Genomic DNA, 16,155 nt, shown 5'->3' with positions numbered 1-16,155 from the left:
GAGGTTGAAAAATCGAATGAGGGAGAAAATTGATTATGAGAGGAAACTGGCAAGTAATACCTGAACAAACAGCAAAACCTTCAATGGTTATGAAAAAAGGAAGAGGGTAGCTGAGGTTAGTGTGGGATCCCGGAGAGTGAGACTGGGGAATTAATAATAGGAAATAGGGACATGGAAGATAATTTAAAGTAATACTTTGAATTAGTCTTCACGGCGGGCTAGTTTCAAATAAGAGGCAAGAAATTGAAACATTATTATCACAAAGCAAAAATTTGGAAAAACTAATGGGCCTAAAGGTAGATAAGTTGGCAGGTCCAGATGGCCTGCACACAAGGGTTTTAAAGGAAGTGGCCGCAGAGATAGTGGAGCCATTGGTTGAAGACTTACAAAACTCATTCATTTCCAGAAAGGATTAGTGAATTGGAAAACCACAAATGTGACTCCCTTGTTCAAGGCATGAGGGAGAAAAGAAGTGGGAAACTAGGCCAATTAGCTTAACATCTGCTGTTGGGAAGATGCTAGAATCTGTATTCAAGGAAGAAATAGCAAATGATTTAGAGAAGTTTGATGTAATCAAACCATGTCAACATGGTTTTATGATAGGGAAATCATGGGTGACAAATTTGCTAGGGTTCTTTGGGGATGTAACAAGCAGAGCTGATAGAGAGGAACTGTAGATGTAGCATATTTTGATTTGCAGAAGGCATTTGATAAGATGCCACATAAAGTGTTAGTGCACAAGTTCATGGTATTGGGGGAAGTGTGTTAACAAGGATTTAAGACTTTGTTGTCATTTAGAAAATAGAGAGTCAGAATGAATGGGTCTTTTTCAGACTGGAAGATTGTAACTAGTGAAATGCATCAACAATCAGTTCTTGGTCCTCAGTTATCTGTACTAATAATCTGGGGGAGGGAACAAAATGTCAAGTTTCCAAGTTTGCCATTTGTCAATAAATGGGAGGGTATGCTGCGATAGGAGGTATCTAAAGAGGACATAGATACATTTTTGAAAGATTGAGGAACTGAGGTCCATGGGGAACTGGCGCAGAAGAGGAGTTAAGTCCTGGGGTAGATCAGCCATGATCATGTTGAATGGTAGGTCAGGCTTGAGGGGCTGAGTGGCCTACTCCTGCTCCTATTTTCTTGCCTGTATCTATGTGCCCATTTCCTCTACAACCTGTGGTCATTGCTCAGCTTACTTCACTAATTCATATTCCAAGCAATTTTGTCTTCTGGATGCAATCAAGGCTAGGGTCCATCACGTCATAGCCATATTGTGCAGCCTTTGGTTCCATCAGTGTAGGGAAGCATCTCTTCAGAGGAGATGGGGCTGCAGAGATCCACTGAATCTGTTATCAGGCAGATGATGATTCTTTCTCTCCCTTTAAATGTCTCCAGCACCATCCTCCCCCAACGTGATGAGCAGGAGACAGCTCCTCACAACACTGTTCAGTTCCAAATATGCTATGCCCAGCTCATTTCTCTTGAAGAAGTTGGACACTTTCACAAATACATGCCGAGGGAGCAATTATCACATTGTCCTGTGAGTTGGTCACAGGATAATTGGTACAGAGCACTGTGCAACAATTCAGTCCCTATTACAGAGCTGTACATACTGTCCTTATTTTAATATATTATTTTCTGTAATAGATTCCAATGTCAACACTTATAATGGAAACCAGGAATGTAAACACAGTACACCAAGACCAACAATTTTCTTCAAGATCCACTTGTTCTAGAAGAGGGGTGAAACACCAGAATATAAGGGGTTTCTCCATACTTACAGCAAAGATGGGTGCTGGAACAGGAGCAGCTTAGGAAAAGTTCCCAGCCTGTAATTATACCGTACCTTCCTGCCAGTGGCAGCATTACATTGCCTGAGTAATTACAGTGTGACAAGTTATAAATGTTGACATAGGAACTCATAATGGAAAAAACTGGCAAACTGATGAGCCATGAGATTATCATTATTTTGTACTCATCTAACTACTAATTTTATTCAAGGAAGCTATTCCTCTAATGCATATGCATTTAAAGCATGCAGACACATAAAAAAACACAGGTACCTCTAATTTGTCTGTTCTTATTAGCTTTTGTGAAGCTGTGCTCCCTTGGACTGTAACAGTGGGATTTCCAGACACCAGGACTGGTGTGTTTGGTAGAAGTTCTGTTGGAACCAATCCCATCCCATGGCTCATGTGACTCAGGTAGGGATTAAGACCCATTGTATGATTTGTAGCTAAAGACGGAGTTACAGGAAATGTGGTCTGTGGATAAAAGCAAAAAGAAGACACATTTATAGCACAGCAGAACTTAATTCTTATTTTACAAATGAATAAGGCATGAAATCAATGAAAGGTTGACTGGTTCAACAGTTGTATCATCATAGAGTCACACATTATCATGAAAGTGGCAACACAGATAGACAAACTAGTGAAGAAGGCATGTGGAATGGGACACTATGTTATGGTTGTACAAAGTGTTGTTTAGGCCGCACTTGAGGTACTGTGTGCAGTTCTGGTCACCACACTATAGGAAGGATGTGATTAAGATAGAGAGGGTGCAGAAAAGATTCACAGGAATGTTGCTTAGACTGGAGTCCTTGAGGTATGAGGAGAGATTGGATAGGTTGAGACTGATTTCCCTGGAGTGAAGGATGCTGAAGGGTGACCTTACAGAGGTTTATAAAGCTATGAGGGGCATAGATAGGGTAAGATAGGCACCATCTTTATGCCAGCCTATGGGAGTCTAAAAGAGGTCATAGGTTTAACATAAGAGGATATAGATTTAAAGTAGATCAGAGGGGTAAGTGTGGAGAGTGGGACACTGTTTGTTTTGGGGAGAAATTGATTATAAATTGAAGATACAAACCCCAAAGAGTCAATGCAATATGGTGATAACTGGTAAATCAAATGTTCATGTCAAAGTCAAACTCAAGGTCAAGTCTATTGTCATGTGCACAAGTACATGCATGCACAGATGCAATGAAAAACTTACTTGCAGCAGCATCACAGGCACATAGCATCAGAGACACAACATTCACAAGAAAAACATAAATTACAACATAAATTATACAAAATTATTGAAGAAAGAACACATTAGAACAAAAAGACAGAAAACAAAGTCCACTGTAGTGTAAGGTGGTCAAAGTGGTCATAGTGTTGCTATACTGAGGTAGTGATTAGGGTTGTGTGGGTTGGTTCAAGAACAGAATGGTTGAAGGGAAGTAGCTGTTCTTGAACCTGGTGGTGTGGAATTTCAGGCTTTTGTACCTCCTGCCCAATGGTAGCTGAGAGAAGACAGCATGGCCCAGACGGTGGGGATCTTTGATGATAGATGTTTCCTATTTGAGGCAGTGCCTCCTGTAGATACTACTGATGGTTGGGAGAGATGTGCCCGTGATGTATTGGGCTGAGTCTACTGCTCTCTGCAGCTGCTTATGTTCCTGTGCATTTGAATTGTCGTACTAGACCATGACGCAACCAGTCAGGATACTTTCAACAGTAAATCTGTAGAAGATTGTTAGAGTGTTCAGTGACATGCCGAACCTCCTTAACCTTCTCAGAAAGTAAAGATGCTGGTGCACCTTCTTTGTGATTGCATCTATGTGCTGGGCCTATGACAGGTCATCTGATATGTTAACATCCAGCAACTTAAAGCTACTGACCCTCTCCACTGCTGATCCACCAATGTGGACTATATCGAGGAATTACATATTAAGGAGTAAGTAAGAGAGAGAGAAAGTCAGAGTGGTTAAAGGAAGGTATTTTAGAGTTGTTGTTAGGGAATTTTAGAGCCTGAAACTTGGTAGCTAAAACCTCAGAGTGAGGGGAACATGGAGTGTTGAAGAGCTGAGCACAGGAGGAGCACAGAGTTGTATGAAGGTTTTAGGAGGTTATAGACATGGGGCTGGTGAAGAGATATAAAAACATGAAGAATTTTACAACGATGGATGTCCACAAATACAGCAACATAGGTTGGTGTCCAATCTGTTACGAGCCAAGCCACAGACTTTGAAATGAGCTCTGGATCATGGAGAATGGAAGGTGGGAGGGAAGAGAGCCTGGGAATGTCTAGACCAGAGATAATAACAGCATGGGTGAGGGTTCCAACTGAGGCAGGGCTGTGGAAGGGTGATGTCATGGCAGTGGGAGTGGGTGGTGATGGCAAGGATGAATGGGGATGCTGTTACTCACCATGGGCTGCAGTTGCGTGCCAGGCAGCATGAACTGCATCTGCTGTGCCAGCATGGCTGCTGCAGTCTTCTGCTGGATCAGGTTGTTCCGCCCATTGATCTCCAGCTGTGTTTTCAAGTGCGGGGGCGGGTGCAGGTACTTGCAGTTTTCCCGAGTGCAACGCCCCTGTGAGGACAAGAACGCAAAACCAACTGTAGTGTGGTAAACATGGCCCGTTAACGCAGACCGCCTTCCTACCTCATTGGCCCATCCCATTGGCCCATCCCACCTCACCGGGCACGTCACTGGACCAACACATAAATTGGATTGGCAGCAAAAGGAAGAAAGTTGCATTGGGAGTATTGCATTCAATTCTGGTCGCCCCATTATAGGAAGGATGTGGAGGCTTTGGAGAGGGTACAGAAAAGGTTCACCAGGATGTTGCCTGGATTAGAGGGCATGTGCTATAAGGAGAGGTTGGACAAACTTAGGTTGTTTTCTTTGGAGCAGCAGAGGCTGAGGGGAGACCTGATAGAAGTTTATAAAATTATGAGAGGCATAGATAGACAGCCAGTATCTTTCTCCCTGAGTTAAAATGTCTAATACTAGAGGGCATGAATTTAAGGTGAGAGGGGGTAACTTCAAAGGACATGTGCAACAAGTTTTTTGACACAGAGAGCGGTGGGTGCCTGAAATGTGCTGCTAGGGGTGGTGGTGGAAGCAAATATGATAGAGGCATTTTAGAGGCTCTTAGATAGGCACATGAGTATGCAGAGAATGGAGGTATATGGACATTGTGTAGGTTGTAGGGATCAGTTTAGTTAGGTATTTAATTGCTAGTTTAATTAGTTCGGCACAGCATCGTGAGCCGAAGGGCCTATTCCTGTGCTGTACAGTTCTATGTTCTAAGGTCCACCATCGCGAGGAACTGAGTGTCATCCTTTTCCTCTATCACCTTATTCTAAGAGTTTTATGAATGTCAGCTAAGACCAGGTTGGTGTGCTCATGTGTGGAAAAGGTATCACGTTCAAGCCATCATATGGCATCATTCCAATGGACTGTGTTACTGATGAGAAGCACTGAGGTTTGGCCGACAATATTCAAGACAGAGCTCCATACTCTCATTTGTGACTCCAAGGTTTATCCTTGTCACTGCCTCTGGTCAAACCAGACTGCAGAGGAATGCTTCTTACCTCTCCAACAGAGCTTCCAACTCTGTGTCCTCCCCATCACAGTGGCAGGAGCCATAAAATCCTGCTCCCCTCCACTCCTGCTTTGCTTCTCACTTTACTGAAACCCTCCATCGTGCCTTCATCACATCCAGACCAAATCACTCTAATGTTCTTCTGTTTGCTCCCCATCCAGCCTAAACTTCACATCCTTCAAAACTCATCCTATCCCACACCACGTCCTTCTCACTCATTACACTTGACCTTGATGCCATAAGTTAAGATGACCAACAACCTCACCCTTCCCTAAGTCAATGACCTTTCCCACCTGGCAAAGCCTCAAAGACACTCTTGTCAGCCGTCCAATGACCAACAAGCAAATAATATACCCTTGGTAGGGAAGGGAATCAAAGAGGGTGTGGATATTGATTGATGATAAAACACCCTGTGGCTTAGGTTGCAACCAATTTAACATTCCATGCAAGGGTTAGTAATCTGACAATTGAGCATCAAGGTTTTCTTTTGCCCCATGCTAGGAGTATCAAAAACAAGAGGGCAAAGGTTTAAGGAAAGAGGAAGGAATTTTAAGTAAGTGTTTTGACACGGAGAATGGTTGAAATCTGGAACGTGCAGCCAGAGGAGGTAGTGGAATCAGATACAATCACTACATTTAAGAGACATTTAGAAAGGTTCTTAAATAGGTGAGGGATAGAAGGATGCAGACCAAGTGATAGGAAATAGGATTGGTGTAGATGGGCAAGAAGGTCATCATTGACGTGGTGGGCTGAAGGGCCCATTTCTGTGCTACACGACTCTGAGACTCAATGACTCTAAGTTTCTGCAGATGTAGGCTCAGAAGTAGATAACATTGTCATCACTTGGACTTGGGAGGCTTCCCTCTTAGCTCCAGGGAGCCAATGCATGAATGAATGGGAGGGTTTGAGGCAATCTCCCTGAAGGGTTTCAGCTTGTTGAATGAAGCGCTACTCTGCACATTCTGGAGGCCTGTCCTCGAATTCTGGAGTTTAGGTAACTGTTCTAACTAAGGACTACAAAGGAACCACCAGCAGCAGATCGCTTTATATTTTCTGATCCCTCTCACTCTCATGTCTCATTCTAGGCAAGGTCATTAGGTAAAAGGGTGATCCCAAGATTCATCTGCCTGTGATCTGGTGAGATGATAATGGAGAGTGGGAAAGGGAAGCACTCACAACTAGATAAGTGCAATAACAGCTTGTGATACTCACAATGAAGGAGGGATCAGGTCTGCTAACCATACCCGAATCAGCAGGATCTACGGCTAGTTTATGGCCGTATCTGCAAAGAGAGAATGGGCTAACTCTGCCTACATTAGCTGGGCCAGATGGCTGCATGATAAATGTAGGTTTTGGTCACAAACCCAGAAATTGACCAAAACTTAATATCAACCATGTTATGAGAACCAAGAGCATTCTATAATAAGCAAGCAGTGAGAGGAAAGAGATAAGACACAGCTGACATGTAGTGTCTGAAATTAAGCATTGTTTTTTAAAAATTGACCCTCTGTGGTTTACGGCTATCTCTGGGATTCAGAAATTCACAAGGCAGCTACGACCAGGCATCCAGAAGTCTGGATTCATCACAAAAATCTTTGGAAGCGTTCAAAGATCTGATTGTTGTTGAAATGAAACCCATTAAACAACACCGCAAAGTGCCAACAAATACAGAGATACTTCAACTGAAACCCTGCTGTGTCTCAAGGACCAGCTTCTTTACAGAAAGACATTTCGGCGGAAATAATGATGCAGTTAACACAGGCTATTGCAACAAACAAACCAATGCACAGGAATGCAAGGGGCTACAGAGAGTGGTGGACTTAGTCAGTTCCATCACGGCTAGAGCTATGCCCACCATCGAGGACATCTACAAGAGGTGATGTCTCAGGAAGGCAGCATCCATCATCAGGTACTGCCACCATCCAGGCCATGCCCTCTTCTCGATGCCACCATCAGGCAAGAGGTACAGGAGCCTGAAGACCCACACCTCAAGGTTCAACAACCACTTCTTCCCCACTGCCATCAGGTTCTTGAACCGACCTGAAAAACCCTAACACTACCTCGGACTATATTTCTTTTTCTCTCTCTCAATTTGCACGACTGTCATTATGTTTATTTTATTATGTCAGTTACGTATAATTTATATTCATTTAGGTTTATGATAACTTACGTTTGTCATGTTTGTAATGTAATGTGCTGCTGCTGCTGCAAAAAGCTAATTTTCATGGTATTTATACTCTGTATGAAAATAAACTTGAACTTAAATAGAGGGAGGTGGGAAGACGAAGTCTCTGAATTGGTAATTTCCCACCTGAAATTTAACCCCATTGTAACTGAACACAGGCTTAAAGTTGTATTTTCCCACTTAAAATGTAACCCCATTATAAATATGCAATGGAACAAAACTGTGTTTTTCCACTTGAAGTTGTAACATATTGAAGTTGTATCAAAGAACTAATACCAGATGCCAGACAAACCTACAGATGATAGTTTTGACTGAATCAAAAAACTGCCGGACGAACTCAGCGGGCTGGCAGTATTTCTAGAGAGAAATGGGCACTCAATGTTTCAGGTCAAGATCCCATTTCTGGACTGGACCGGTCATAAGAGGGAGGAGTACAAAATTTACAGAAGCACACAAAGATATAATGGGAGGCAGATAACAGCTCATAGGATGTTGCCATAAAAGTAAGACACTCCCATTCACCAGAAGTTGTGCTTCATCCTATCAACAATGATGGTCATGAGTAGATGGGACACCCATTGTAGCACAGAGGGAAGGAGAAAAAGACTGTTGCAGTATCAGATGTTATATTAAGGTTCTTTCTCAACCTTATGCAAAGGTATATCACCACAAAATAAGGGATTCTGATCTGGTGTCATTTATTAAGCTCCTGGTTTGAACTCTTACGCAGATAACGATGCTTCAGTCATGACCCATTGTAAATGTGGGTGAGTGGGAGATACACCAGCTTTACGGATTCCAGGGATTAGTTGCATAAATACACTTCACAACTCTGAGAAAAAGTGTATTCAAGGCATATGATGTAACAATGATTGCTACATTCAACAAAAGTCAGGCAGCTTACACAATTGGAGAAGATATGTAAAAGAAGACTTTACTTACACAGCATGGTAACAGGTCCTTCCAGCCCAATGAGCACAAGCAACCCAATTACGCCCATGTTATCCTATGTCTTTGTAATGTGGGAGGAAACTGGATCACCCAGAGGAAGCCCACGCAGTCACAGGGAGAACGAACAAACTTACAGACACCGGCGGGAATGGAACCCCAATCGCTGGCACTGCAATAATGTTACTCTAACGGCTACGCTATTGTGCCGCTCTTACAGGAAAAATAATGTCTAAGACACTGAATGAAAATCTTCACAGATGAAAGCAGACAGACTAATTGAATTCCCCTGGAATTTTGCAACTATTAAGGAAATTTATTAATAAGGATTTTTCTTAGTTTTAATATCAGTTACACCCTATTTTATGACAGGAATGTTAGAAAAGAGCTACTGACCCATTAGACTATTTTTTGCAATCGATATTAATTGCACTGCACCACTCCCAACTCTCCTGTATTTTCTCCTGCAACAAACAGAATCGTAGTCATAGAGAGAGATACAGCACAGAAACAGGGTCCTTCAGCTCATCAAATCTGCACAGACCATCAACCACTCATTTAGACTAATCCTACATTAATACATTTTTTTATTTTCCCCCCATTCCCATCATCTCCCCCCAGATTTTCCCACTCACCTACACACTAGAGGCAATTTTCAGCAGCCAATTAACCTTCCATCTCACACATCTTTGAACCGGAGCATCCACATCACCCACACACTACACCTTCTGGTTCTCCTATTCCCTCCTGTAACTTGCTCCATCTGCGCATCATCCCTCCCTTATCTGCTTCCACTTATCAGCTCCCAACCTTTCTCTTTACCTCCACCCTCCCTTCCCCCCCCCACCTGGTTCCATCTGCCCCCTTTTTTCTCTCTCTTTATCTACCTCCACCTATCACCCACCTCCCACTGTCTCTTGACTCCACTCTTCCCTCCTTCCACCTGGTCCCATCTGGTTGAGGCCGGTACATTAACAACCTTTAAAAGGTACTAGCTTAGATGGGAATCTTGGTCAGCATGGACCAATTGGGCTGAAGGCCCTGTTTCTGTGTTGTACGACTCTATGACTCTATGCCCATCATCCACCTCCTCACCTGGTTCCATGTATCACCTGCCGGCTCTTGCCTCACACCTCCCTCTCACCTCTTTATACTGGCTCTCTCCCCTCTACACTCTCAGTCCTGATGCAGGGTCTGAAACCAAAACGTCAACTATCCCTTTGCCTCCGCAGATGTTGCCTGACCTGCTGAGTTCTTCTAGCCATTTGTTTTTTGATCCCGGTTCCAGCATCTGCAGTCTCTCTTGTGTCTCATCTCTTCGTCTGTGCCAGTTCACCACCACCGTCAATTCTTCGATCTTTCAAGAATTTATCTACCTCCTCTTTAAGTAGGTCAAATGATCCGGCCTCTACAACCCTCTAGGGTAGAGAATGCCAGAGCTTTATCACACTCTGTTAGAAGAGACTAAGAGCAATGATTGAGGAGTAACACCAAATGTAGGACATTACCAAGGGAATCCCTGGATTGTGGAATGTGGGTAGGATTGCGACTGGAGTGCTTAAATATTTCTTGCTCCATTCAAACTCACTGAGTTCACTGGAAGATAGATTGTACTGCTGTGTAGTGTTTAAACAAGTGAAACAAGAGCGTGATCGGGTATTAATAACATCCAATCGTCTAGAAAATCAGCTTGTTCAGCACCACCGTAGCCCTGGTTGTGCCAGATTATCAGAGGGTTTACTGTATTTCCTTGTAATTTGGAAAGAACTTGCATTTACATGGGCGTCATCCACAGCTGCAGCAAAGTAAAGTGTCTTACAGCCGATGAAGTGCAGTTGAGGTGGGTACCTGGGATTACATTTAGGAATCGAAGTCTGAGGGTGTGCAGGAGAGGATCTCTGATGCAGGGAGAAGCATTCCACCATAGTGGGGAGTTTGTAAACCACTGATCTAAGGACAATACATGGATTTGTGGGTTCATTCTATAATCTGTTAAATTAGGCAGCGATTTACCCAGTTAATGCAACCAACATAGAATTGTACAACAGAGGCTACTCAGTCGATCATAAGTCTCCCTGTAAATCTTTCCTTTTCAGTTAATTATTCATTTCCTTTTGTGAATTACTGGTGAACCTACTTCTTCCTTCCTTTATGGGAGTGCATTCACTAGCCTGTGCTAAGCTGGACTTGCATTTCATGATAACTACTGCCCATATATGACAGAAGGCATTCCACAGCAATGGAAAAATTTACATTGACAAAGCCTAGTCTATGGATCCAAGAAAGAAAGAGAAAGAGGTGCCAAACAATTGTTCTAACAGACACACTCGATCTTTATATAATGCAAGACACAAGGTGACACTCTTTTTAATTGTGTTCATTGCTGGACGTGAATGGAGCTATTCTGTGCACTGCAGGTCACACACATTGGGACTGGCAGGGCCAAAACAGATACTGACGGATACAAATGTTCTTCTCCCTCTCTCCTCTCTCTGCAGGTATATCAGCACCTTCGTACTCAGCATAAGAGCAAAGATTCCTGTTACCACGTGACAAGGAAAGATCTTGCACTTATACTGTGCTTACAGTACCCTCAGCACACCCAGAGCATGACAGAGCCACACAATGAGAGCTCGTAGAGTCACACAGGAGGGAAAGGGGCCTTTCGGCCCATACTGACCATCAAGCACCTATGCATACCAATCCTACACTCACCCCTTTTTATTCTCCCCACACTCCCACCAACACTCACCCCCCCCCACCCCCCCCCCCAACGCTCATGGTCCTACCATTACTTTACACTAGGGACAACTGTACTGTGACCAATTAACCTACCATTTGGGATGTGGGAGGAAACTGGAACATGCAGGGGGAAAACCTCCACCGTGACAAGCTGTGAGGCAGGGGCTCTACTAATTGCGCCACTCTGCAGCCTGTTTGAAATGTAGCCACTGGCATCATCTAGACAAAATAGGAGGTAATTTTAGCACAGCAAGATCCTACAAATGTAAAATGATCATTTGTTTTCAGTAGTAGTGTTAATTGAGAGAGATGTTCCGAACAGCACTGAGAGATAACACCGTGGTATCTTGGACCAAGCACTGAAGTCTCACTGTTCCCCAGCACACTGACCAAGCCAGTGATGCCTACATCAGAGGATTGAACTCCATAAGTTAATGTTGCCATCAGCTTTGTCGGTTAATGAGATGGAGTGGGACTGAATAGGACTCCTGGTTGTGATTTCTGTGAGATTCTAAATTCATGTTAGAGTTAAAACAAGCTCTTGCATAGAGCAAGATTGCTTTTACTTCAAAATGCAGTCAGAGGAGGATAGCATACATGGCAAATTTTGTGCATTAAATTTATTCCAGTTACTTCATCATTTCAGACTCCAGGTTAGTTGTAATTTCTGGTGCAAAAAGAAGTGATTATGACTTTTAGAATCATTTTTTGGTATCTAGGTATGCTGGCAGGGCCAGCATTTATCAGAGAGTCATACAACATGGAAATGGACCCTTCAGCCCACCAAATCCATGCCGACCATCAACAACCTATTTACAATAATCTTACACTAACCCCTTTATTTACTTGCCCTACATTGCCATCAACATCTTCTCCCCCTCCCCCCCGCCAGGGTTCCACCAGACACCGTGTTGGAACAGCCCCAGTAGAAACCAAAGTACACAACGTGGCTTGTGGAACAGTTTTCCAGCATAAATCTATGTGCAGCAGCCAGTCTGTGGAACAGGACTGAGGATAAACCAATGTACAGGAGAGCATCCATAAAACAATTTGCCAGGATAGCCAAACTACTAGCCACTATCTGAGGAACAGTCTCCTTAGGATAGCCAAGGTACTAGCCACCACCTGAGGAGATGTCTCCGGGTGTAACCCAACATACAGCACAGTCTGGAAAGAATAAATGGGTTATTTACAAATTGGGATGTGGGAGGAAGCCAGAGAACCCAGAGGAAACTCACACAGTCACAGGGAAAGTGTGCAAACTCCACACACAGACAGAACCTGAGGTCAGGATTGAAACCGGGTCTCTGGCGCTGTGAGGCAGCTGCTCCACAATCTGTGTCATTGTGCTATCCTTAATTGCCCCTTAAACTGACTAGTTTACTGGATCATTTTAGAGGCCTTTGTCAAAAACATCGGTGGTTCTGGAGTCACGTAGACCAGCTAAGTTAATAGCTTTCCTCCTGTGAACAACATTAATGAACCAGATGAGTTTTTACTGTTACTAATGACCAATATAAAAGCAGAAAATGCTGGAGATGCTTGTTGACATTGGTGGTGAGAGAGAAACACTCAACTATCTGGTCAATGACCACTCATCAGAACTGTCAAACCTGAAAAGTAACTGTTTATGTCCCCACAGATGCTGCCCTACCTGTTGTGTATTACCTGCATTCCCCATCTTTTATTAAATACGTACAGCCTTTTCTTTTTAGTGACCAGTTTGTTTTTTATAATCCTAGATTGTTAATCAAATTTACATTCCCCTGGTGGGATTGAACCTATATTTCTGGATGACTAATCCAACCATTTAACTGCTGCCCTATCACTGCACTTGCATGGCTTCTGCATTTCGACAACTAAGGCCCTAACTTTAACATGCAGAAACGTGCTGGTGGAAAATTGTCATGACTTTGGCAATAAAGTGGTGCGGGGAGATGGAGATTTTAATGAATTGTTTGGGAAGGGCAGGTGGGTGGGCAGGTGTGTGATGACCGTAAGGTTGGCCTACAGTGGGGGTTAGATGGATCACAGAGAATCAGATGATAATGGTTGTGGAAATGTTCATTCAGCCAGATGTGTGGTACTCATGGAATTCTGTATTAATACATCTCCCTTCTCACATCCATCCTAGTCATTTATTTCAGCGTGCCTGGCTGCTCCAAGTCACAGTCAGACTTCAGCCTCTCCAAATATCTTTCTCAACTGGCACAAAGGCAGCAGGCACAGGTGCATTGACTTGGATATATCTGCCACTCTGACCTTCCACAGGAGTAGACTACAAAAAAATGTGTTCGGTTTTGGTCACCTTGCCAAAGGAAAGATGTTATTAAAGTGGAAAGGTTGCAGAAAGGATTTACAAGGATGTTGCCAGGACTTGAGGGACTGAGTTACAGGGAGAGGTTGGTCGGACCAGGACTCCTTGGAGTGTAGAAGACTGAGAGGTGATTTTATAGAGGTGTATAAAATCATGAGGGGCATAGATAGGATGAATGTACACAATCTTCTTTCCTAGGGTTAAGGAATCAAGAACTGGAGGGCATAGGTTTAAGGTGAAAGGGGAAAGATTTAATAGGAACTTGAGGGACAACTTTTTTACACAAAGGTTGGTATGTATGTGGAATGAGCTGCCAGAGGAAGTGGTTGATGCAGGTACAATAACAACTTTTAAAAGACAGTTGGACAGATACTGTACATGGATATGAATGGTTTAGAAAGTTAGGGGCCAAATGCTGGCAAATAGGACTATCTTGGATGGGCATCTTGGTTGACATGGACCAGTTGGGCTGAAGGGCTTGTTGCCGTGCTGTATGACTCTATGGCTAGTTTAGTGTCTAAACTAGAGGGCATAGAATGTGTCTAAGTCTAGAGGGTACAGGATGTTTCTAAATCTAGAGGGGTAGGGTGTGTATAAAACTAGAGGGTGTAGGATATGGATAATACTAGAAGGCATAAGATGTGTTGAAAACCAGAGGGCATGAGTTGTGTCTAAAACTAGAGGGTGTAGGTTTAGGATAAGAGGTAAGAGTTTAGAGGGGATCTAAGGAAGAATGTTTTCATCCAGAAGATTGTTGAAATCTGGAATGCAATAGCTGAGGATGTGGTGCAGGCAGGTACCTGCACAAGATTATCTAAATGAGCACCTGAAATAATATGGCATCAACAGCTATGAGACAAGTGTTAGAAGATGAGATAGGAACATGTGGTCAGTGTAGATATGGTAGGCTGAAGGGCCTGTTTCCACACTATTTGCATTGTCTAGAGGACACAGAATGAAGGTGATTGGAAGTATGATATATTGATCCCTGGACAGTGGTCTCAGTTTCAGATGTCCTTGCATTGCCGAGATTGGATATAATTTTGATAGGCTAGCTGATAGATGCTTAATGGCATAAGAAGTCTTGATGCGTCAAAGATATGGAGGACAAGTGTCTTCACTGTGAAAGTGTGGGACAGTGAAGATATCATTTCACTGCTTCCTTGGGTTCTTGCAAACCATTATCTTGATCTTCATCCAAGGATTGAACAAGGATAATATATATAATTAGGTAGGTGGCTGATAAGGTGGTGGACCCCTAGCCCAATCATGTTGAGGGCAGCAGTTAGTGCTGCTGCTTCACAGCTCCAGGGATACGGGCTCTGTCCTGACATCGAGTGCTTTCTGTATGGAATTTGCATGTTCTCCCTGTGACCATGTGGGTTTCCCCTGTGTGCATCAGCTTCCTCCCACATCCCAAATTCGTGCAGGTTGTTAGGTTAATCAACCACCGTAAATTGCCCCAGCGTGTTGATGAGTGGTAGAATCTGGGGGGAGTTGATGGGACTGTGGAATTAATACAGGATTAGTGTAAATGGGTGGTTGATGGTTGGCACGGACTTAGTGCTCCTAAGGGCCTGTTTCTGAGATCCATCTCTCTGTGACTCTCTATGGAAAGCTACCAGAGCTTATTCTGCACTGAGGTCCTATTAACGTACAAAGGCCCATTTAGTGTACTTCCAGGAGGTCCAGCTCTCAGTTGCCTACTTGTTAATATCACAAGGGGGCAGGGAAGGATGAGGTTTCAAGCAGGTAATTAATCCACTTGGCTTCAGTCCCAACGCAATGCACAGCAGGACTGTGTTATGATGTGGAAGTAACGTGTGGGGAGGCACTGAATTGAGAGGGACTGACCATCACTCAGTGATTCCATCCCACAGGAAGAAGAATGAGGGGGAATTCCTTCAATCACTCGACTGCTCACAGCCAGCTGCTCAACACTGAATGTGGAACAGTTCCATTGATCGGCAAACTGCTGGGAGTAGCAAAGCCTGAATTAATCCATGAAGGGCAGCAAGCAAGAGTAACACTGCAGTTCAGAGATTCAGCAAAGGACACCTAAATCACTTGGGTCTTGCGCAACTTTAGGGGCCAGTTTCAGAAACAAACCAATTTAAATGAACCTTAAAAGTATTTATAAGTTGCCTGAATTTGCCTTTGCATTTAAACCCATGGTTTAAAAAATTTTCTCAAGGGACCCTTTCGATTCCACAACAAACAATCTGCTGGAGGAATTCAATGGGTCGAGCAGCATCTGTAGGAGGGAAGGACCCTTTTTAGGATTTCGACCTGAAAAGTCGTCAATTCCTTTCCTCCCACAGATGCTGCTCGACCCACTGAGTTCCTCCAGCAGATTGTTTGTTGTTTCAGTTCCACAAACCTGTCCTGTCATTCTTGGGAATCGTAATTCTTTTCTGCTACCTCAGTCCAAAGTGCTTGCCTGACAAACAAAAACAGAAAACTCCTAGCACAGGGAGATCAATCACTACTGAGCCAGCAATATAGCTTTGAAACTTGGCAACTGATCTTTCAGGAATAGAACCAGGATTGACCAAGATCTTCATTCATCACCAACTAATATCCC

The 16,155-nt window shown here is 43.5% G+C and overlaps 1 protein-coding gene across 18 annotated transcripts in view; it reads right to left on the bottom strand.

Moving 5' to 3' along the window:
- The window catches only part of LOC127573072 (muscleblind-like protein 3), a 188,138-nt gene that overhangs the window by 46,207 nt on the left and 125,776 nt on the right, over positions 1-16,155 (bottom strand). For all 18 annotated transcript variants that reach the window (XR_007956747.1, XM_052020896.1, XM_052020891.1 and 15 more), the window contains 2 exons: positions 4,197-4,361; positions 2,067-2,267 (listed from right to left, as the gene is read on the bottom strand). Coding sequence is in view for 17 of the 18 variants with exons in the window: in XM_052020896.1 (XP_051876856.1) it covers positions 2,067-2,267; positions 4,197-4,361 (366 nt within the window). In the remaining variant the exon portion in view is untranslated. The remainder of the gene's footprint in view (positions 1-2,066; positions 2,268-4,196; positions 4,362-16,155) is intronic.

This window comes from Pristis pectinata, chromosome 8 (genome assembly GCF_009764475.1).
Source record: "Pristis pectinata isolate sPriPec2 chromosome 8, sPriPec2.1.pri, whole genome shotgun sequence".
NCBI classification, from domain to species: domain Eukaryota; kingdom Metazoa; phylum Chordata; class Chondrichthyes; order Rhinopristiformes; family Pristidae; genus Pristis; species Pristis pectinata.
Note: the sequence above shows the minus strand (reverse complement) of the source record. Positions and strands in the feature narration are given on the sequence as shown.